Here is a 24,292-nt window from a genome sequence, read left to right on the forward strand (position 1 = left end):
AGTGGATGGGAGTGATGTTTGGTCGTGAAATTCACTAATTACGTGACCAAATATGAGTAAAATGCGAGTAATATTAGTGAAATCTATATTTGGTCATGTAATTAGTGGATAGGAGTGATGTTTGGTTGTGAAATTCACTAATTACGTGACCAAATATGAGTAAAATGCGAGTAATATTAGTGAAGTCTATATTTGGTCATGTAATTAGTGGGTGGAAGCGATAATTGGTCAAAACACGCAAGCAAAAATATAATAAGCGTTTTGTATTGACACGTGCTATAGTTTTGGTCATGACCACATATACGGATCGTTGCTGTCGACACGTCCAACAAATAATGTCACATCTGCAAAATTACTACTTAACTTAATGAATTTGTCAGATTTTCGGACGTGTCGACTGCAGTGCCCTATGCACCACGCCCAAACAAAAAGAAAAACACAATTTTATACCGTTATTGGGATTTTCCTAGATTTTGAATCGAACGATCTATCTATAAATAGGGAAAAAATGCATCCTCGCTATTCAAAATCAGCCACATCCGCAAATCGGGCATTGTCATTCAGTCACCATCCCACTTTCAAAGAGATGAAATTATTTACATTATTTTTCTTGATCTCAACATAGAGGAAGAAGAATATGAAAGTCTGGACATTTACGGGGCTTACGACCGTCATAGGCTGGTTTAAGTAGTCACTTTACCAACGTGTTCAACATTCACCAATTTACCCATTATTGACAATCACACTACTCAAATTCTTGAAACTTGATATATTGATCAAACTCGGAACACAGTGCTCGATTCCACTAAAACTTCACTACAGACATCTGTGGTGGGATGAGGGAAGCTTTTTATTAAGCGGAAACTTTCATTTGTACGCGAGGTCCGCAAACGCCCTAAATAAAATCTTTCCTCATCCCACCACAGATGTCTCTAGTGAACTCGCGCAAACTGTGTTATATGAATACATCTAGGGGTTTCGAATATTCAGTAGCGTGGTTATCCGTGAGGGTAGATTTGGTGAAATGTTACACGCGCGTAAGGTGATCACTCAAACCAGCCTGTGACGGTCGTGAGCCCCGTAAATGCCCAGACTTGCATATTCTTCTTCGTCTGTGTCGAGATGTCAAAAAAACGACTCGTAATTGGAGATTGTCCAGATTTGTGGACAAGTATTTGGACACACACAAAATGTTGTAGATCAGGCTTGCGGCCGCCTGTGGTATTTTTTATGCAGCCTGCGGATACCCTCCGTTATATTTTTCTTCCTCTTCTTCTTTGTCCGCCTCCGTAGTGTAATGGTCAGCACGCTCGGCTACCGTTCTGGAGGTCCCGGGTTCGATTCCCAAGGGGGGTAAATTAAATGTAAGTGATTTTTTTCACTGTAATATTTATTCAATATTACCCTGGACTGGTACCTGAAGTGGAGGGCTGATCACCTTTCCTTCATGTGTAAACGATCAAGATAACATGACACAGTGCCCTATGCACCATTGGGGTGCGGACAAGGGTTTTATTTGTTATTTATTATTCTTCTTCATCTTGGTGTAGGCCTTGTGGCCTGTTTTCAAAGAGCGATTTCCAGCTATCCACCCATCACTTTGGTGGTCTGCCCGGAGTCGTCTACCATGGGTTCGGCCGTACAGTGCGATGTGGGGGAGTCTGGAGGGTTCCATTCTCTTCACACGCGCGTACCATTGTCACCTTTGTTGCCTTCCCCGCCTAACGACATCTTCCATCTCGCATATTTTATTTTTCATTTATTTAAATTCTTTACGGGAACATATGATATTCTTTTAAAAAATCATTGATATGGATCTACTGCACCTCGTGTGACTGTCTTTGTTGATAATTTATTCACTTAAAGTTAGATAAAAATGAAAATGAGATTTTTGTGTTTTTTGATGCGGCCCGCCGGCGTACCCAAAATACCTTATGCGGCCCTCGGTGCCTCTTGCGTTTGACACCTCTGCTGTAGATGAAATTGTTTTTTTTTTAAAGACTCGCGCTCTGCGGATGTGGCCGCGTTTGAATCGCGCGGAATCTGTATGAAGTAAGTTATTTTGTAAGATTAACGCTAAACGATGTACGGTAGACAATTTACGAAATAGGTTGGATTTTTTTCACATATATTATTATTATACTGTTGTAGAATTTAAGACAATTAAAAAAATATATAAAAAATATTCGTGTACACTGTTGTTTCATTTCTCTACTCCAACTTTTTTTTTGCTTATTATGTCCGCCTCTGTAGTGTAATGGTCAGCACGCTCGGCTACCGTTCTGGAGGTCCCGGGTTCGATTCCCAAGGGGGGTAAAATAAATATAAGTGATTTTTTCACTGTCATATTTATTCAATATTACCCTGGACTGGTACCTGAAGCGGAGGGCTGATCACCTTTCCTTCATGTGTAAACGATCAAGATAACATTGCGTTTATATGACGCAGTGCCCTATGCACCATTGGGGTGCGGATAAGGGTTTTTATTATTATTTATTATTATTATGTACAAGGTTTATAGATCATTAAGTGGATTTTTCGTTTGATCACATTATACACTCGAATAACGCTCACCACTCGTGTCTCACTGAAAGTCTCTGGACACTCACTCACAGTGACATTTTTGTTAAATACTACCTCAAGGAAGCTTTGATTATACTCATACTCCAGGGTCAGGCAGAAAGGATAGAACGCCACACCACTGTCTCTGCATAACATTCTTTGCTTCTTCCACATTCATGCATCTCATACATACCCGCTGATCATTTCAGCTTGCCAAGTTTTCCTCGGTCTTCCGCTGCTGCTACTTCCAGCTACATATATTTATTTTACCATTCTTTCCTCACTCATTGGTTCCACACGCCCAAACCATCCCAAGCCGCCTTCCTTAGTTTGCTGGATAGTGCTCATCTCAGCCTTGCACCCTTTCCTTATATCACCATTGGAACATCTACCATACATGGTCTTGCCGCACTGAGAGATGGCATCCCGACTGCATCCAGTCTACTCTCATCCTTCCCAAACCATCCCAAGCCGCCTTCCTTAGTTTGCTGGATAGTGCTCATCTCAGCCTTGCACCCTTTCCTTATATCACCATTGGAACATCTACCATACATGGTCTTGCCGCACTGAGAGATGGCATCCTGACTGCATCCAGTCTACTCTCATCCTTCTTTTGCCAACTCCATGCTTGAAATAAAACTATAAGAAAAATATTGTAAGCATTTTATTATTTTCTTTATAAATATATATACTTGAAGCCATGGTTACATTTTAAAGCAAGTATTTATTGATTTGTTATATATAATACTATGAAAAGAAAGTTATATAAATTAAAAAACATACATAAAATCAATACTCAATAAACTATATAACTATCTGTGTTCTTAGTAAATGACCTGGCAATGTGATAATGACCTAACAGTGTCTGATGACGTGCTAGCAGTATGCGATGGTGACCTAGCACAGTATGATGGTTACCTTGTTAGGTAATATTGTTATATGTGATGATGAGCTAGCAGTATGCGAAGGCGACCTAGCACAGTATGATGGTTACCTAACAGTGTCTGAATGTGCTAGCAGTACGCGATGGTGACCTAGGATAGTATGTTGGTCATATGGTATGGATAGTATGTATGGTATATAGTACGATGTTTATCTAACAGTATCTGATGATGAGCTAGCAGTATGCGAAGGCGACCTAAGGACAGTATTATGTGTTGCTAGCAGTATGCGATGGTGACCTAGCACAGTATGATGGTTACCTAGATGTACCTGATGATGAGCTAGCCTAGCTACGACAGTACGATGTGTTGCTAACAGTATGCGATGGTGACTTAGGACAGTATGTTGGTCAGAAAGTATGGTGGTTACCAAACACTATCTGATGATGAGCTAGCAGTATGCGATGGTGACCTAGCACAGTATGTTGGTCAGATATTATAGTACGATGGTTACCTAACAGTGTCTGATGATGAGCTAGCAGTATGCAATGATGATCTAGCACAGTATTATGTGTAGCTAGCAGTACGCAAAGTTGAGCTAGCACAGTACGATGTGTCGCTAGCAGCGTGGCGCGGCTTTGCGGCCTAGCAGAGCGCGGTGCTGGTGAGCAGGGCCACGCCGCGCTCCAGGAAGGAGTGGGGCTCGTGGCCCGGCGCCACGGCCAGCCGCACGGTGAGCAGCAGGTCGGTGCGGTGCGCGTCCAGGTACACGGGCAGCGCCAGCCCGCTCTGGTCCGACTCCTCCGGACCCCTGCCGCAAGACAAACATAGCCTCATTACGCTTTGACTAACCCCAAAGTCCCGGCTCACAAGCAAATGCTGTGAAGATATAGATATAATATATAATAACCATATCCGCTCCCTAGGTGGAGCATATGGAGTCCACAAACTGTCTCCAGGCTTTTCTGGTATACTATTATATCTCCATAGATATAATAGTATACCATTATTATAGTAGTCTTTTTCTTTTTATAGAATGGTATACCATTAATCAAATAATACAAAAAACCTCGAGTGAAAGTCCCTCTCCAAGCACAAGAGCCCAGTCTCATTTTTGGAGAGGCACAGCGAAGCTAAAATTATAAGTTTGCCGTATGTATTAAATGTATAGAAATTGTATTAAATTAAATAAACTAATAATAAAAATAAAACCCTTATCCGCACCCCAATGATGCATAGGGCACTGCGTCATATAAACGCAGTGTTATCTTGATCGTTTACACATGAAGGAAAGGTGATCAGCCCTCCGCTTCAGGTGCCAGTCCATGGTAATATTGAATAAATATGACAGTGAAAAAATCACTTATATTTATTTTACCCCCCTTGGGAATCGAACCCGGGACCTCCAGAACGGTTGTAACAATTATACCATTAATTTTATAAAACATTAAATCATGAGTGTAAGTCCCTCTCCAAGCACAAGAGCTCAGTCTCTTTTTTGGAGAGGCACAGCCAATCTAAAACTAAAAATTTGCCATATGTATAAATGTTATAGAAAATGTGTTACGTTGTACTTAAAAATGTAACTTTATTAAATCTTCTAACCCTCACCCGCACCCCAATGGTGCATAGGGCACTGCATCGTATAGGAGCAGTTTTATCTTGATAGTAAAATACACAAAGGAAAGGTGATCAGCCTTCCGCTTCAGGTAACAGTCCAGGGTCATATTAAATAAATATTAGACTGAAAAATTGCTCGTATTTATTTTGACCCTCTTGGGAATCGAACCCGGGACCTCCAGCATGGTAGCCTAGCGCGCTGACCATTACACTACGGAGGCGGACAAAATTGAAACATAAATCACTAACTAAATTAAATATTTTAAAAAAAATGGGGACATACCGAACCCAGCGCACGAGCGTGGTGGGCAGGTCCACGAGGATGGTGGAGGCGAGCAGCAGCTGGTTGTGGCGCACCTGCGCGCCCTGCAGCTTGAGGCCCACCACGCGGAAGGTGCCGCCCTCGGCGCGCGCCGCCTCCGCCTCCGCGTCCGGCACCGTCACCTGCAGGTGCAGCTCCTCCAGCGACCAGCTGTTGGCCTGCGCCACGCACTGGCGCGTGGCCGTGATGTACGCCTCCGGGTTGAGCAGCCCCCCGAGCCACACGGGCAGGCGCTGCAGCTCCGGCGCGCCGCGCGCCCCCACCAGCTCCGACACCTGCTGCAGCTGCTTCACGCGCTGCGCAAAGTCCGTCACCCACTGTGGACACGCAGACGCCAGCTCAGTATTCTCTCTCTCTTACTCATAACCACACACACACGCAGTCATTATTGAAGGTTTGCAAGGACAGAGTGGTGTGGCGTTCTATTCTCTCTGCCTACCCCAGCGGGGAAGCGGCGTGATGGTTAGTTAGTTAGCTAGTTTCTTACTATTATTGTAAAAAACATCCTTATATGTGTAAAATGTTGAATTTTGAACGTTTTGACCAATTTCTTTACTCTGTTTTCGGTAGGTTGGAAGATATTGCTTTTTAGCAATACTTCCGACAATGAACATATTTATTTCCTGTACATGCGGTTGATCTGATAGTGCCAAGTAAAATCTGGTGGTGTCAAGAGTCTGCGTAATCAGAGGGCACGTACGACTAGATGTATGGAGGCGAGGAGTGTATGTCAGGACAGAAGAGTGTGGCGTTCCATCCTTTCTGCCTACCCCTGCGGGGAAGCGGCGTGATGGTAGTAGTAGTAGTAGTACACACTCGTCTTGTTTTTACTAATTATGGACAGAATTCATATTTATGGCCAACTTTTAGCCATTTTAATGCCATCTCGAAATCTTAAGTAAGTGTCTACAATCTCTATAACTGTGACGCACTCGCTCGCAAACGAAGCTACAGACAGGTCGTGAGCTGCAATGACTCACGTAGGTCTTGAGAGTGAGATTTGATACAGAGGGAGGTCACAATAGACCTAAAATGGTAGCAGTGACATAAGAGATGCAAGATCCCTTGACCTTTTTTTTATATATTTTTTTTATTTGTATACATACATTTATTTAAATCACAATTTACACATATTTAGAACTTTTTTTTTCTTCTTGTTGGTGGAGTTCTTTTTTAACCGGATGCACGCGGCTCGCATAACCGTATGTGTTTTCACAAAACATTCCCCATACGCGGCTGACATAACCGTATGTGTTTTTACTTTGCTCCAAGTTTCGAACCTCAGTTCAACTTGGAGGGATTATTTCATGGTGTGGAACTTTGGATAAAATAATACGTCAATCCTCGGCCTTATGACGTCTGTTGAAATATCTGACTAATAATTTGTAACATCACAAGGATAAATAAAAGAACAGATCCCTGATTTTTCTCGCGGTCGGTAATTAGTCCGCGCCATAATCATGCCCTATATCTGTCTCACTCTCGACGCTACGCATCGCCAGTGGGTAAGAGTGACGCATGATGCGTGCTTTGATTTATTTATGTTACGATCTTATTTGTTTATAAATGTAAATATAAAAAGTAAATGTAATATGTAAAATAAATGTAAAATGTAAAATATAAATATAAAAAGGCACAATGAATGCCATTGAACGTTTTTGTTTAGGAAAATAAATAGTTTTTTAACCAAACACATGATAAAAGTAATCATTTTAAAAACGGCGAAATACCGCCGCGTACGGATGTCTCTCAGGAACAAAGTTGACGCGGTTAAAAGGTTAATACATTTTTTATTGTTTTTAACGATTTTAACCTAATATAGACACAAAAAAGAGAAAAAAATTAAGAATATAAACATTTTACAATTTTCATAAAATTAACTCTCGATCATTTACCCATTCCTTTATTTGGCCTTTGTTCCATATTTTATTTTGACCTCTAACCTCTGTCGGCAACAAATTAAAAATGTTTGTAATGATATATTGCAGTGCTGGACTCCCATATTTACTGTTAATTCTTGGGACTATCAAACCTTCGTTGTGGGTAAATCCTGTATCATGGTTGTGTACTAAAGGATTTTGATATTTTTGTCTAGTTTGTTGTGTATTTGTGTAAATAATAAAAACACAAATACTTCTCTCATTAACCTTTTAACCGCGTTAACTTTGTTCCTGAGAGACGCCCGTAACGGGCGGTATTTTGCCGTTTTTTAAATAATTACTTTTATCATGTATTTAGTTAAGAAACGATTTATTTTCCTAAACAAAAACGTTCAATGGGATTCATTGTGCCTTTTTGGTACTCTATAATACACGTGTGTCACATTATTCTTGAAATATATCGTAATATAAACAAATTAGATAGTAACATAAATAAATCAAAGCGCGCATCGTGTGTCACTCTTACCCACTGGCGATGCGTAGCGTCGAGAGTGAGACAGATATAGGGCATGATTATGGCGCGGACTAATTACCGACCGCAAGAAAAATCAGGGATCTGTTCTTTTATTAATCCTTGTGATGTTACAAATTATTAGTCAGATATTTCAACAGATGTCATTAGGCCGAGGATTGACGTATTATTTTATCCAAAGTTCCACATCATGAAAAAATCCCTCCAAGTTGAACTGAGGTTGGAAACTTGGAGCAAAGTAAAAACACATACGGTTAAGTCAGCCGCATACGGGGAATGTTTTGTGAAAACACATACGGTTATGCGAGCCGCGTGGATCCGGTTAAAAAAAATAAAAAATAAGAAAAAATAATGGATGATGACAAAAGATGACCATATTTAATTCCTCATAGTAAAAACCTCATAATAAAAATAAAAAAAGGCAAGTGCCACGCTGGTAAGTCATGTTAGGTTAGGTTAGGTTGGTTTAGGAGGAGTGGGGTCACCTGTATGACGGTGCAGGCGGGGGCCACGTTGTAGCGGCGCCAGCCCGAGGGCAGCAGCCCCCGCACCAGGGCCCCCACCATGGCGCGGCTGGCATTAGTCTGCTTCATCTCGCCCTGTAACATGCAAAATATTGTTTTATCGTGTGATAGTTCACGAGGAACGCTCGCCAGTATCAGCAGAATCACCAGTGGCACCATACATGATCAAACTAGCGAAGGACATTGGTGCCATAAACCATTGGACGCAAAATGCCCAACCCTCTTCTAGTGGAATGGAAGGTCTGCTGAGGACAGTCAGCAGTCCGCCTTCTCCTGAGGAGTGCAACGTGGTTTCCTCCGCTTCAGGTACCCGTCCGGGGTAATATTGAATAATTATTAAAGTGAAAAAATTACTTACATATTTTTATTGTTAAAAAAATTAAATGGAGAAATATTTGTGTTTTTATTATTTACACAAGTATTTCAATTTCATACTATTTCTGTGAGCCTGAGCAGGTCATTATTAGAAATAGGTATCAAATTGTGGTAGAGTGGGTTCCGACCGAGAAACTCTGACTTGAGAGTCTGCAACACTAACCACGGGACCACAACCCGACATTTATTTGACCCCTCCCTGGGTATTCAACCCTGGGTATTGGTATTGGTCCCCCCCCCAGAACGGTAGCTGAGCGTGCTAACCGTTGCACTACGGAGGTGAACTCCTACACACCGAATGCAAAACTTCGGCAATTATTTTGCGGACCATACCGAAGTATGTACACATTTATACATCCAAGGTTGTCGACCCGACGCAGTGCCCTATGCACCGTCCCCTTCCCAGCCGGAGCAGTACCTTGCAGATGAGCGCCACGTCCTGCAGATCGCTGACCACGTCGGACAGCAGGGCGGCCCCGGAGGCGACCTCCCGCTCAAAGAACCGGTACAGAGGGTCCTTGATGTTCTCCACGGTGCGGCGGAGCGTCTGCGGAAACACAATTTAGACTCAGATCCCTCTCAACTCCTTACCTCATACCGCTGCCTGTCGATTTCGCTCGACGAAGGTAGTGGGAAATCAGAAAACAAAAGCCTAACAGCGAAAGCTAAACTGGTAGCACACAAACAGAGAGAACTACTACTAACTTTGTAATTTATATTAGCACTTTAATCTAATTATATTTCTGATACCTATTGTATTCTTGCCAGTGCCCTTTACTATAACCTAAAATATAATGTATACCCACACATAGGTTTTTTTTAAATTACCTAACGTCCAAGTGACTCTGAAATCTAGCTACGGCTTATGCATCACCGTTTACCATGACCCTACTCAGGCTTCAACTTTATAAGTTTCATAGCCTATGCCTACTCGTGAGTGGACTTACTCTTTATGTTTAAAGTAACTTTAATGTCATGTAATTCATGAGTGAAAATTCTAGGCAAAAACACTCACCATACACCACAGGCCATGCCTTTGTGGGATCTTTTTTTGTATTAATATATATATATATATACCTATATATATATATATATATATATATATATAATATATTGATGTGACTTGATATTGCCACGTAGCAGTGACAAGGGACGACAAGCGATGTTACCACGGAGCCACGACAAGGTATGACAAGCGATATTACATATATATATATATATATATATATATATATATATATATATATATATATATATATATATATATATATATATATATATATATATATATATATATATATATATATATATATATATATATATATATATATATAAGGGTAATAAATGCATACTCACGGGGAGAGATTTAGGCAGTAGGTCCAGCCACAGGGTTGCCGACTGGTGCAAGGTCTTCATCCACGCCGGTCGACCATCTCCGGCCGATGCCAGCTCGACAGCACCTAGAACGACGCGTTTGAAGGTAAGTAACATATATTTTTAATATTTAAAGCATCACTGTGGATCATTGCAATATATTATTTGGATAATTTTGTTTTTTGATCCACTCACTTGCGTGAATCAAAAAATCTTCTTTTTCTAACCCTTACCCGCACCCAATGGTGCATAGGGCACTGCATCGTATTGACGCAGTGTTAACTTAATCATTACTCACATGAAGGCAAGGTGATCACTCCTGCGCTTCTGGGAATGGTCCAGCCGTTCAATAAATAAATAAATAAATATAAAAGCGAGTGTTGGCACCTTGTTCCTGCTGGCTCGCGGAGTAGGCCAGCTCCTCCTCATCCTCCAGCTGCTGCATGTTGAGCAGTTTGGCCACCAGGTCTGTTCCCTGCGTCGTCAGCAGAACCTGGAAAGGTCACGCGGATCGGTTCATACATCGGTTCATAGTTGAGTACGGTTCAAGGTCACACACATCGGTTAGGAAAGCTAGACTATGGTATGAACCAATGAATATAATAACTATGAAGTTAGGTGCAGTTCAAGGTCAGAAAAAGAAAGACCATGGTTCATAGTTAGGTGCGGTTCAAGGTGAGATAAAGAGAGACTACGGTTCATAGTTAGAAGCGGTTCAAGGTCAGATAAAGAAAGACTATGGTTTGTAGTTAGGTGCGGTTCAAGGTGAGATAAAGAGAGACTATGGTTCATAGTTAGAAGCGGTTCAAGGTCAGAAAAAGAAAGACTATGGTTCATAGTTAGGTGCGGTTCAAGGTGAGATAAAGAGAGACTATGGTTCATAGTTAGAAGCGGTTCAAGGTCAGATAAAGAAAGACTATGGTTTGTAGTTAGGTGCGGTTCAAGTTGAGATAAAGAGAGACTATGGTTCATAGTTAGAAGCGGTTCAAGGTCAGAAAAAGAAAGACTATGGTTCATAGTTAGGTGCGGTTCAAGGTGAGATAAAGAGAGACTATGGTTCATAGTTAGAAGCGGTTCAAGGTCAGATAAAGAAAGACTATGGTTTGTAGTTAGGTGCGGTTCAAGGTGAGATAAAGAGAGACTATGGTTCATAGTTAGAAGCGGTTCAAGGTCAGAAAAAGAAAGACTATGGTTCATAGTTAGGTGCGGTTCAAGGTGAGATAAAGAGAGACTATGGTTCATAGTTAGAAGCGGTTCAAGGTCAGATAAAGAAAGACTATGGTTCATAGTTAGGTGCAGTTCAAGGTGAGATAAAGAAAGACTTTGGTTCATAGTTAGGTGCGGTTCAAGTTCAGAGAGACTTAGATTTCGGTTCATAGTTAGGTGCGGTTGGAGGTCCAGAGTTGGAGCTCAGTGGCGGGGAAAGGAGGCGGAGGGGGAGTCACCTTCTCGGCGTTGTTGGGCAGGCCGAGCCAGGCGGGCGTCTGGCGGTCCGACAGGTTCTCGATCCACTTGAGGAAGTGGTCGCGCCGCGTGCCGTCCGGCATCGTGATGTGTCGTTGGCCGGCGGCGCCCTGAAACCAAACATTTATGTATTTAAACTTCATGTACTACTTAATTTTTTTTTTTATATAGATTTTAGGAAAACCAACAGCCACAAATACAAGACAGTAAAAAAAACGATTAACACAAAGCCAATTACAGATCTTCACAAATAGGTACATAGTATTTGGATCTCACATACTAATATAAGAGTTTCTGCTTAATAAAAAGCTTCTTTACATCTCACCAATAGATGTCTCTAGTGAAGTTCTAGTGATTCAAGAACAAGCTTTCTAAATTGGTTCAAATATATAGAACTTCCGAGAATTTGAGTAGTGTGGTTGTCAATAATGGGTAGAATTGGTGAATGTTACACGTGCGTAAAGTGATCACTCAAACCAGCCTATGACGGTCGTCAGCCCCGTAAATGCCCAGACTTCCATATTCTTCTTCATCTTTGATGAGAAGTCAAAAAATAATAGGTACATGGTATATAACAAACATTCATTTGCAAGCAAACACTCGCGCACACATGCACACACTACACACGCATACACACACCCAAACACTCGCGCACACATGCACACACTACACACGCATACACACACCCAAACACTCGCGCACACATGCACACACTACACACGCATACACACACCCAAACACTCGCGCACACATGCACACACTACACACGCATACACACACCCAAACACTCGCGCACACATGCACACACTACACACGCATACACACACCCAAACACACACACACACATACATACATATGCACAATTAACTATTATTTGGAGAGCAAGCGCCGCACACAAATGTGATTATTTTCGAACAGGTCGTGAGTTACATGACTCATGTAGGTCTTGGCAGTGAGCTGTAATACAGAGGGAAGTCACAATAGACCTAATATGGTCGCAGGGATGCAAGATCCCTTGAACCAAAAAAAAAAAAAATGCCAGGACAGAGGAGTGTGGCGTTCCATCCTTTTAAAGTTTTCGAGATGGCATTAAAATGGCTAAAAGTTGGCCATAAATATGAATTCTGTCCATAATTAGTAAAAACAAGGAGTGTGTACTACTACTACTACTAGCATCACGCCGCTTCCCCGCAGGGGTAGGCAGAAAGGATGGAACGCCACACTCCTCTGTCCTGGCATTTTTTTTTTTTTTTTGGGTCAAAGGGATCTTGCATCCCTTATGTCACTGCGACCATATTAGGTCTATTGTGACTTCTCTCTGTATTACAGACCTACATGAGTCATGTAACTCACGACCTGTCTTGGTGGTAGGAGCTTCACCTTCTCGGAGTCCAGTAGAGGTCCCCCGGTCTGTCCTGGCATACACTCCTCGCCTCCATACATCTAGTCGTACATGCCCTCCGATTACGCAGACTCTTGGCATAACCAAATTTTTACTTGATGTACAGAAAAGAAATATGTACATTGACGGAAGTATTGCTAAAAAGCAATATCTTCCAACCTACCGAAAACAGACTAGGGAAATTGGTCAAAACGTTCAACATTCAACATTTTACACTTATAAGGATGTTTTTGTAAGTAATACTAGCAAGAAACTAGTTAACTAACTAACCATCACGCCGCTTCACTGCAGCGGTAGGCAGAGAGAATAGAACGCCACACCACTCTGTCTTTGCAAACATTCTTCACCTCTTCCACGTTCATGCATTTCCTCATACATAGCTGTCGATTTATTCGACTCCTAACCTGACTACTTTCAAGTACACCAGGCATACCTGATCGTGCCAAGTTTCTCTCGGTCCTCCTCTGCTCCTATTTCCGACTACATTTGTCTCATGAATTTGTTTTACCGTTCTTTCCTCACTCATTCATTCCGCCTGTCCAAACCATCCCAACACACCTTATCGATAATGCTCATCTCAGCTTTGAATTCCTTCCTTATTTCACTATTCGAACATCTATCATACACCGTTTTGTCGCAATGAAATAAATGCAAAAAATTAAACAAAAAAAGTAATTTAGGGGACGTTTCTGTAGAGCGACTCACCCCGTCCACGTTGGCCACCAGCGCGAAGTCGGGCTCGAAGCTGCGCGGCGTGAAGAGCTTGCAGAGGAAGGAGTGCAGCAGGCGCTGGTCGAAGGCGTTGTCTATCTTGCCCCCGTAGATGCACTGCGACAGCAGAGTCACCAGCGCGTCCCAGGGCACCTTCTCCGGCGGCAGGTTGGTCCGGCCCTGCATGAGAGAGACGTCAGGCGCGTTGCAGGACCGCATCGGGCAATATAGGCATAGAGGGGGCCCAGAGAGGCGCCCTGAGGCACTCCCAATGTGTGGCATCGAGGTTAGTGAATATTGCGGGTAGAGACATCTCAGATACAGCCATAGGACTGCCCCGGCTTCCAGACCTCAGTCATCCGGTCAGGAATGCATCGGGATATAGAAGGGGTTCTAGAGAGGCGCCCTGAGGCACTCCCAATGTGGCATCGAGGTTAGTGAATATTGCGGGTAGAGACATCTCAGATACAGCCATAGGACTGCCCCGGCTTCCAGACCTCAGTCATCCGGTCAGGAATGCATCGGGTGACAGATATAAAAGGGGTTCTAGAGAGGCGCCCTGAGGCACTCCCAATGTGGCATCAAGGCCAGTTATACTGACATCTCAAAAATATGAAAAAGAATATGGAATTCTGGGTATTTACAGAGTTTCTGTCATAGGCTGGTTGAGTTATCACTTTACACGCGTGTGTAAAACATGATTTTTTATTTTATATATGAATTGTTAAACCAAACACAGATTTTTTGAGTCTACTGAGTTGTTTTTTATTATATTTTCAATATTAACTAACTAACCTTCACGCCGCTTCCCCGCAGGAGTAGGCAGAGAGAATCGAACGCCACACCACTCTGTCTTTGCAAACATTCTTTGCCTCTTCTACATTCATGCATCTCCTCATACATACCCGACGATTATTACGACTCCTGACCCGGCCGCTTTCAAGTATTTGACATACCTGATTGTGCCAAGTTTTCCTCGGTCGTCCTCTGCTTCTTTTTCCAACTACATTCGCCCCATAAATTTGTTTAACCGTTCTTTCTTCACTCATACGCTCCACATGTCCAAACCATCTCAACACACCTTTCTTAATTTTATCGATAATGCTTATCTCAGCCTTACATTCTTTCCTTATTTCATCATTCGAACATCTATCAAACATCGTTTTGCCACACATTCGTCTGAGGGATCGCATTTCGACTGCATTTAGTCTGCTTATTATTTTCAATATTATTAATATTTAAAGCATTAATTTTGTGGTAAGTAATTTTAACTTTATTAACAAATTATATATTTATTTTTTAACAAAATTTTTAATAATATTGGTATATAACCACTCGCCGAGATTTTAATGTCTACCTATTTTATTGCTTTGTCCGCCTCCGTAGTGTAGTGGTCAGCACGCTCGTCTACCGTTCTGGAGGTCCCGGGTTCGATTCCCAAGGGGGGTCAAATAACTACTAGTGATTTTTTCACTGTAATATTTATTCAATATTACCCTGGAATGGTACCTGAAGCGGAGGGCTGATCACCTTTCCTTCATGTGTAAACGATCAATTTAACACTGCGTTTATATGAAGCAGTGCCCTATGCACCATTGGGGTGCGGATAAGGATTTTAAAAATAAAAATTTAATTTAAAAAAAAAACAAAAAAATTAATATTAAAAATTATAAAACCGTCAGTTCATCAATTCAAGTTTGAAAATGCCATAATTAGGCGAAACATTTGTCACAATATTAATTTTCATGTGTTTTTAAACAATAAAATACAACTTTGTCCGCCTCCGTGGTGTAATGGTCAGCGTGTTTAGCTACCAGGTCCCGGGTTCGATTCCCAGGGGGGGTGAAAATAAATATTAGTGATTTTACACTGTAATATTTATTTAATATTACCCTGGACTGGTTCCTGAAGCGCAAGACTGATCACCTTGCTTTTATGTAAGTAATGATCAAGATAACACTCCGTCAATTCGATGCGGTGCCCTTTGCACCATTGGGTGCGGATAAGGGTTATAAGTAAGACTCAAAAATACTGTGTTTGATTTGACAATCAATACATAAAATGGTTTGACTTGATATTGCCGCGTAGCAGTGACAAGGGACGACAAGCGATGTTACCACGGAGCCGCGACAAGGTATGACAAGCGATATTACCATGGCCGTGGCCTCGATCCACGTGTCCAGGGTGTCGCAGGCCACGCGCAGGTCGCTCTCATTGAACTCGTAGTGTTTGGCCCACCCGAGCGGCACGTAGCGCAGCCGCTCCTGCACAATGCCTGCAACATCACACACGGAACCACAACATCATTAACAAACACATACCACGTTACACGAACTAGCCTACTCCCGTTATCCACAAAGTCAAGAACTATTAGCAATTGGATAATGGGATAATGGGTGTGGGTAGGTGCCAAACAGATCGTGTCATTCGTGTTGCAATAGAAAATGTTAATATTATTTTTTGATATCTCATCAAAGATGAAGAAGAATATGGAAGTCTGGGCATTTACGGGGCTTACGACCGTCATAGGCTGGTATAAGTGATCACTTTACACACGTGTAACATTCACCAATTCTACCCATTATTGACAACCACACTACTCAAATTCTTGGAAGTTCTATATATATGAACCAATTTAGAAACCTTGTTCATGAATCACTAGAACTTCACTAGAGACATCTATTGGTGAGATGTAAAGAAAAAAGTAAACGTGTGTAAAGTGATCACTTAAACCAGCCTATGACGGTCGTAAGCCCCGTAAATGCCCAGACTTCCATGTTCTTCTTCAACTTTGATGAGATATCAAAAAATAATATGAAAGTGACTCCTGTAATTGGAGATAATCCAGATTTTGTGAACAAGTATTTGGACACACTCAAAATGTTGAAAATGTTAAGTTCTATCTCACATCTGCGGTTGCAATAGAAAATGTTAAGTTCTATCTCACGTCTGCGGTTGCAATAGAAAATGTTAAGTTCTATCTCACATCTGCGGTTGCAATAGAAAATGTTAAGTTCTATCTCACGTCTGCGGCTGCAATAGAAAATGTAAAGTTCTCGGCAACATACGAGGACCATGAGCTCTCACCGTGGAACCAGGCCAGCAGGAAGTACAGCCTGGCGCGCTCCGAAGGCGCCTTCATCATGCGCGCTGCCGGGACCTGAAACCAGACAGCGGACATCAGCGAGGCGACAACTGCCAACTGCGCCACTCGGCTGCACAACGCCAGGGCAACTTCTACAAATATTCTGGAGAAATAAGATGACTTTGTTCTTTGATCCGCTCACATTTTAATTAAACACTGACTAGTTACGGCAGCATCCTGTTGCCCTCTCAGAATTTGTTTTGTGACTGTACTAATGTCCGCCTCCGGTAGTGTAATGGTCAGCACGCTCGGCTGCCGTTCTGGAGGTCCCGGGTTCGATTCCCAGGGGGGGTCAAAAAAATATAAGTGATTTTTTCACTGTAATATTTATTCAATATTACCCTGGATCGCCTATCCTTTGTGTTAACGATCAAGATAACATTGTGTTTATATAATGCAGTGCCCTATGCACCATTGGGGTGCGGATAAGGGTTTGATGACTAATGTGTAAAGGCAGTTAGCCGTAATTCAAGTTGCGGCTGTTTGGCGTAACACGGCTCAAAGCATTCTTATAACCGGCCTCTATCATATACAATCGCAGATTTTGCTTTATATCTTTCCTGTACCGAGATATTCATGATCCAAATAGTGGCAAAATTGTATTAATTTGAGATGTGCCATCTGCCCACACCTCGTCGTCCCTCCATCGGGTGCAATAGTCTGTAATTGTCTCCTGTCAGCACATGCCCCAGATAGGGCACCTTCCGGAGCTTGATACCAGTCAGCAACTGTCATACCTTCTTCTTCCTGGCTACATCCCAACCTATCGTCCTTGCAGACTGCTGGGGTCAGCTCTCCTCGTCCTCAGGCTGTAGGTCCGCCTTCTATCGTATACAACGTCACCTATGCCGTGCCTTAGAATTATGTTATCTTTCTGCAGCATCCGTGATTTCTTTGGTCTTCCTCTAGATGTTTCTGGGAAGATACTGTCATCCCTGATGGATCAAATCACCAAAAGCATCAGAAGCAAGTTAGATTGGCTTACCGTGGTAAAGGTCCTCAAGAGGTTGGCCCGGATGCCCGGAGGCGGCTCGAACACGAATATCCTTCCGGCTCTGAAACACACAAACAAAAGTCGGGTCAATAAATGAAATTCAAATCCTTGCATCTTAAATCAGCAATGAAGGAGAGATCAGACGTATCGCCATCACCAAAAGTGCCTTCTTCTTCATTTTCATTCCATATTCGCTCCCTGGGTGGAGCATTTGGCCAACACAAGACGTCTCCAAGTCACTCTGTCACTCGCCATCTCCTTGGCTTCCTCCCAGGTCAGTCCGGCGTCTCGAAGTTCCGCTGAGTATAGTCGGTGAATGGGCGCCGGAATCCTCGGGGTTGGAAGAAGAGACACGAGGGGTTGATGCTCTCAGGTGGTATTCTAAGGACATGTCCCAACCATGTCCACCTTCTCCTCTTCAGGACTTCCAGTATGAGGGGCTGTTGAGTTCTTCTCCTCACATCGTCATTCCTGACCAAGTCATACCAGGCGAAAACTGGGTGTAAAGACACCCAGTATTCGCCTCAGGCACCTATTTTCAAAACTTGCTAGTTTCTTGCTTTGAGCTTTGGTGAGGTGCCTTCTTCAGTTCGTTTGGACACGTTGCGTGTGGCAACGAGGAAAGCCTAGAACGTCCGGTTGTGATCGGTAGCCTGGAGGGGAAGAGAGGGAGAGGAAGATCCCTCACACGATAGACCGACGGAGCTAAGTGATCACAAAGAGGATGGAGTAAAATGGCAGGTGGTAAGCCCCAGCATTTTCAGACTTACATCAAAAGTTGAGACGCCTAAAGTATTGATTCTCGGGTCGTTTCCCTCGATTTGAGTAGATTTTGATTTGGGTGTTTCAACACACTCGGACACACATGGACACACTCCACGCACACCCACACACACATACAAGCGCCGCACACTAATGTGATTATTCTCGAACAATTCTATGTTTTAAATTTTTGAGGTGGCATTAAAATGGAAAAAAATTGGCCATAAATATTAATTCTGTCCATAACTAGTAAAAACAAGAGGAGTGTGTACTACTACCATCACGCTGTTTCCCCGCAGTGGTACGCAGAAAGGATGGAACGCCACTCTTCTGTCCTGACATACACTCCTCGCCTCTCTCACATCCATACATCTAGTCATACGTGCCCTCCGATTACGCAGACTTTTGACACCGCCAGATTTTAGGTTCTGATTGATCTGATCGCGCCAAGTCTTATTAGGTCGTCCTCGTTCTGTTCTCCCGCTCACATTCGTCACATATATTTTCTTAGTCATTCTCTCGTTATCCGTTTGCTCCTCGTGTCCATACCACCGTAGCAAAACTCTTCCTAATCTTTTCAATTATTCTTTGTTTAGCCTTACATTCCTTACTGTGTTTTGAGTTTGGACAGCCGTATTGATTCTCGGGGCGTTTCCCTGGATTTGAGTAGTTTACGTTGTTACCTGAGCAGGTTGACGGGTAGCTTGGGGCTGACCTCGGCCGTGAGGAAGAGGCGGAAGGAGGGGTGTGGCTGCAGCGAGTGCAGCTTCTTCTCCAGCTGCACCAGCCACGACGGCGCCAGGTGCACGTTCTTCAGCATCACCCACCTGCGCACAGACAACCCGGTCAACCGTGACAACTCAGGCACAGAGAACAACACGCCACACCATGTATGGTAGATGTTCCAATGGTGATATAAGGAAAGGGTGCAAGGCTGAGATGAGCACTATCTTGTAACATGTATTCTTCTTCTTCTAACCCTTATCTGCACCCAATGGTGCATAGGGCACTGCAGCACATAAACGCAGTGTTATCTTGATCGTTACTTACATGAAGGTGATCATTCCTGCACTTCAGGACCAGTCCAGGGTAATATTAAAGAAATATAAATTTGAAAAATATCACCAATTTTTATTTTTTTACCCCCCCTGGGAATCGAACCCGGGACCTCCAGCACAATATATAAACACGCTAACCATAACACCACGGAAGTAGACACTGAGAATATGCATAGGTGGGGGGTATTTATTTTGACTTCCCCGGGAATCGAACCCAAGATCTTTGGATTCAAATAGCCCGAGAGACAGCCACAAGTCATTCGATGAACTGGCAGACAAATCATTACCGTCCGGCCTTGCAGGCCATGTTGATGGCTCGGTCGGCCTGGTTGAACCCTTCCGCAGAGCCGATGGCGATGCTGGAGATCTGTTTGTTGAGCTCCGTCGCCAAGTCGTCCACGCGACCTGGAAACATGATTAGAATGAGTACGGGTGACCTGGAAATGTTAATGCAACGAATACTGGTGACCTGATAATATGATGATCGCAATGAGTCCGGGTAACCTAGCAACATGATTGCAATGTGTACGGGTGACCTAGAAATATGATTGCAATGAATACGGGTGACCTGGAAACATAAATGCAACAAGAACAGGTGACCTAGAAAAACTATTGCATCGAAAGGGGGAGTAGGGGAGGGGGCCTACTCACCGCTGGCGTCGAAGCCGGTGACGGAGCAGAAGAGCGCCGGCGTGGCCGCGGACAGGTCCTTCTCCACGATGGCCGCCAGGTCGGGCTCGCGCTCGGCGCGCGGCATGAACCCGGCGCCCAGCACGGCCGCCACCAGCCGCTGCGCCGCCGCGATCACTCGGTCTGGACGGAACGCCTGCAACCGCAACACCACATCAATCCACATCCCGACACATTTAGTGTATGCTAATGTGCGATTGACATCTCAACATAGATGCGGAAAACTACAGGAGTCTGTCTGCCAGCTCCATGCTTCACTCGCACAAATAAGAGTTGACTGTACACTATGGTTAAGAAATCAAGCATCGTTATGACACACATTCGTTTGAGAGATCGCATTTGGACTGCATCTCCACGCCTTACTTCCACACACTAGTAGCGATTTAAGTGTGGACGTTGAATGAAGTTGCAAAGCAAAGAGATGAAGAAGACAGTTACCTGTATGATGAGCAGCTGGTACATGTGTCCGGCCACCTCGGAGGGGTTGTCCCACAAGACGGGCACGCACTGCTCGGGCGCCGCCTGCCCCAGCCAGGTCTGCAGCTCCTGCGCCGCCTCGCGCACCTTCTCCGGCAGCTTGCGCAGCGCCGGCACCCTGCGCACACAACCGCACTCACTCGCTGCTCCGTAGCGTCCCCCCCGGACACATACAGTGTCCCAGTCAGATAGTATCTAGGCCAGTCACTACAGTATCCCGGATAGTCACATGTACGTCTGTATGTTCCCGATAGCTAGCTAAGGACAGCGCCGACATAGATTGTTTCCCATTCCTATATACAGGAGCAACCTGCCAATGGTTATGCCTGTAGGAAGATATGCTAAACAATACCTGTTCCATGTGCCTGAGGGGGTATTCCCATATGGGATTCTTCTACATTAAGCAAGAAGACTCTTGTTAAAGAACAAGAGTCTTCTTGCTTACTTTAGAATGTTTGTGTCAATTAGTACGTTTTAAATTTTAGTTTGTAATGTTAATTATAAAAAAATAAATTGAATTGAATCGAACAGTATCCCAACCAGTTACTTGTAGTCCCTGCCAGTTCATTTGAACCCTTTTCCCCCCCCTAATGGTGCATAGGGCACTGCATCATATAAACGCAGTATTATCTTGATCGCGTTAACACACAAAGGAAAGGTGATCAGCCCTCCACTTCAGGTACCAGTCCAGGGTAATATTGAATAAATATTAGAGTGGAAAAATCTCTTTTACTTATTAGACCCCCCTCTGGGAATGGAACCCGGTACCTCCAGAACGGTAGCCGAGCGTGCTGACCATTACACTACGGAGGTGGACAGACCAGTATCGCGGCGTTTCTAACTGTGCCGGCCAGTTATTATTAGTATGCGGGCCAGTCAATATTCGGTAGTCCCGACCAGTCACTAGTCAGATCACTTATTGACCCGGCCAGTTACAATAAGTCAGGCCAGTCAATAATAGTATCCTGGTTAGTCCCTAGTAGCACTGCCTACACCGGGGTACTTCTAAAACATTTGGTGGTGGATTTAGAAACTTGTATTTATTTAGATTGGCAGTGACAGGGATATTAGAAACCTCTTGAATGTAAATTCACAGTAAAATCGGGTACAGTTTTGTTTCACACATTCAATGAATTTCGCAGCTTAGTTAAAAAATAAATTGCTTCGAAAGAGAAGGTCTGCCAGGAAGCCTAGATGCTTCTGTATCAGGTCTGGGAATGCGGTGGGACAGCTCTCAATGTACCTCGCTTATTATTATAGAGAAGGTCTGTCAGGAAGCCTAGATGCTTCTGTATCAGGTCTGGGAATGCGGTGGGACAGCTCTCAATGTACCTCGCTTATTATTATAGAGAAGGTCTGTCAGGAAGCCTAGATGCTTCTGTATCAGGTCTGGGAATGCGGTGGGACAGCTCTCAATGTACCTCGCTTATTATTATAGAGAAGGTCTGTCAGGAAGCCTAGATGCTTCTGTATCAGGTCTGGGAATGCGGTGGGACAGCTCTCAATGTACCTCGCTTATTATTATAGAGAAGGTCTGTCAGGAAGCCTAGATGCTTCTGTATCAGGTCTGGGAATGCGGTGGGACAGTGCAACACTTATATACTATGAATGATGGCTCACCTCATGCTGAGGCGCACCATAGCCTCCTGCTGCTCCGCGCTGAGCCCCTCCACGGCCGCGGGCACGGACACCACGCCCTCCTTGCCGCGCAGGAACACCTGGAACTCCTGAACGCAGACAAGCCCGCATCATTCCCGTGCCGTCATTACAAAGTCGTCTTTACGGACCCCCCTTCACGAGATCACTCAACACTCACCTGGTCCAGGTGCTCCTCCTGCGGCCGCCCCTTGAGGTGGATCCGGCACAGCAGCAGCGCGAAGGTGAGCCGGTCCGTGTGCAGCATGCCGCGCGCCACGCGCTCGTAGCACACCTGCGGGCACACACACACGTCAGGGTCAGGGCGGGTCGCTCACCCGCACACTCGCGCGCGCGCTCGCCAGGCTCGCGGGGAGCACACTCACCGAGAACAGGTCGCTGGTGATGAAGCCGAGGCGCTTGGTGTAGTCGGAGAGGCCGCTCAGGTTGGCATTGTTGAACAGCACGGAGCCGAACACCTCCAGGAACATCTTGAGCGAGTACTGGTACAGGAAGTGCACCTGGTTCAGGGACTCCATCGTGAAGTACATGCTGCTGCAGGCCTGTAATGCCGAAAAGGGGTAAGGCCGAGGTGAGCATTGTCCAGCAAACTAAGGAAGATGTGTCGGGATGGCGATATGAGGAGAAGATGCAAGGCTGAGGTGAGCAGTATCCACCAAACTAAGAAAGATGGGTTGGATGGCTGTCATGAGCACTATCCAGCAAACTAAGGAAGGTGTGTCGGGATGGTGATATGAGGAAAGGGGGCAAGGCTGAGGTGAACATTATTTTATTTTATTTTATTTGGGATTTTTACAGCCAAAACAATATATTATACAACATTAATTAACCAAACTATGGCCAATTAAAAAAATCCTCCAATAATGCTATTCATATGTTGGTTGGGGTGAGTGTGTGTGTGTGTGTGTGTGTGTGTGTGTGTGTGTGTGTGTGTGTGTGTGTGTGTGTAAACACACACAAAAAGCCTACTGTTAATTGGATAAATCATCCAATTAACAGTAGGCTTGTTGAACAAACGGCAACGATCAATCATTCACCTAATTTCCTGCTTATGTCATTTTTTATGGAATTAGTGCTTTTCCCAAATATATCTGCGTCATTAAACATTTTATTATAAGTATCCATAATGCGGTTAATTGTAGTATTTCTGGCAAAATCAGTATTACATTTAGGTACTTATCACTAGCACTATCCATCAAGCTAAGGAAGGTGTCAGGATGGCTGAGGTGAGCACTATCCATCAAACTAAGGGAGGTGTGTCGGGATCCAAGAAAGGTGTGTCAGGATAGTTTGGACATGTGGATCGAATGAGTGTAAAACAAACAGTGAAATAAATATACAAGGCGAATGTTGGAAATAGAAGCTCAAGAAGGCCAAGGAAAACTCGAGATGGTCAAGATTTTTAAATGGTAAGGTTGTGATTTTATCAGACACTGGATGACATATCGAGATATGTATTAACCTTTTAAACGCGTTTACTTTGTTCCTAAGAGACACTCGTGCGCGGCTGTATTTCGCCGTTTTTTAAATGATTACTTTTATCATGTATTTAGTTAAGAAACGATTTATTTTCCTAAACAAAAACGTTCAATGGGATTCATTGTGCCTTTTTGGTACTCTATAATACACGTGTGTCACATTATTCTTGAAATATATCGTAATATAAACAAACAAGATCGTAACATAAATAAATCAAAGCGCGCAACGTGTGTCACTCTTACCCACTGGCGATGCGTAGCGTCGAGAGTGAGACAGATATAGGGCATGATTATGGCGCGGACTAATTACCGACCGCAAGAAAAATCAGGGATCTGTTCTTTTATTTATCCTTGTGATGTTACAAATTATTAGTCAGATATTTCA

General features: G+C 43.6%; 2 protein-coding genes across 2 annotated transcripts in view; both read right to left on the minus strand.

Annotated features, from left to right (window-relative positions):
• Positions 1-4,088: 4,088 nt before the first annotated feature.
• Positions 4,089-21,384, minus strand: LOC148299708 (dynein heavy chain, cytoplasmic-like). The gene is made up of 16 exons (XM_088275770.1): positions 21,380-21,384; positions 20,735-20,891; positions 20,258-20,432; positions 19,894-20,011; positions 19,232-19,375; positions 17,778-17,847; positions 16,735-16,807; positions 15,801-15,922; positions 13,642-13,827; positions 11,516-11,644; positions 10,458-10,563; positions 10,053-10,156; positions 9,115-9,243; positions 8,283-8,396; positions 5,347-5,702; positions 4,089-4,254 (listed from the first exon to the last, which is right to left on the minus strand). Exons 1-16 carry the CDS (start codon positions 21,382-21,384, stop codon positions 4,089-4,091), a joined length of 2,154 nt encoding a protein of 717 aa, XP_088131896.1.
• Positions 21,385-22,389: 1,005 nt separating this feature from the next.
• The window catches only part of Dhc64C (dynein heavy chain, cytoplasmic), a 115,042-nt gene continuing 113,139 nt past the window's right edge, over positions 22,390-24,292 (minus strand). The window contains exons 74-76 of the mRNA XM_088275781.1: positions 22,795-22,971; positions 22,590-22,703; positions 22,390-22,500 (exon numbers count right to left, since the gene is read on the minus strand). Coding sequence (XP_088131907.1) covers positions 22,390-22,500; positions 22,590-22,703; positions 22,795-22,971 — 402 coding nt within the window. The remainder of the gene's footprint in view (positions 22,501-22,589; positions 22,704-22,794; positions 22,972-24,292) is intronic.

Source organism: Brachycentrus maculatus, unplaced genomic scaffold (genome assembly GCF_059751285.1).
Source record: "Brachycentrus maculatus isolate JH-2025_06_01 unplaced genomic scaffold, ASM5975128v1 h1tg000987l, whole genome shotgun sequence".
Lineage (NCBI taxonomy): Eukaryota > Metazoa > Arthropoda > Insecta > Trichoptera > Brachycentridae > Brachycentrus > Brachycentrus maculatus.

Bases quoted from the DNA above. Each gene is read 5' to 3' on its own strand.
- LOC148299708 (XM_088275770.1), bottom strand. The intron at 19,376-19,893 runs GTAATGATTTGT...GTCTGTGCGCAG, and splicing joins ATGGCCTGCAAGGCCGGACG to GTGGGTGATGCTGAAGAACG. The intron at 5,703-8,282 runs GTGACCCCACTC...GCGTGTCCACAG, and splicing joins CCGCCTGCACCGTCATACAG to TGGGTGACGGACTTTGCGCA.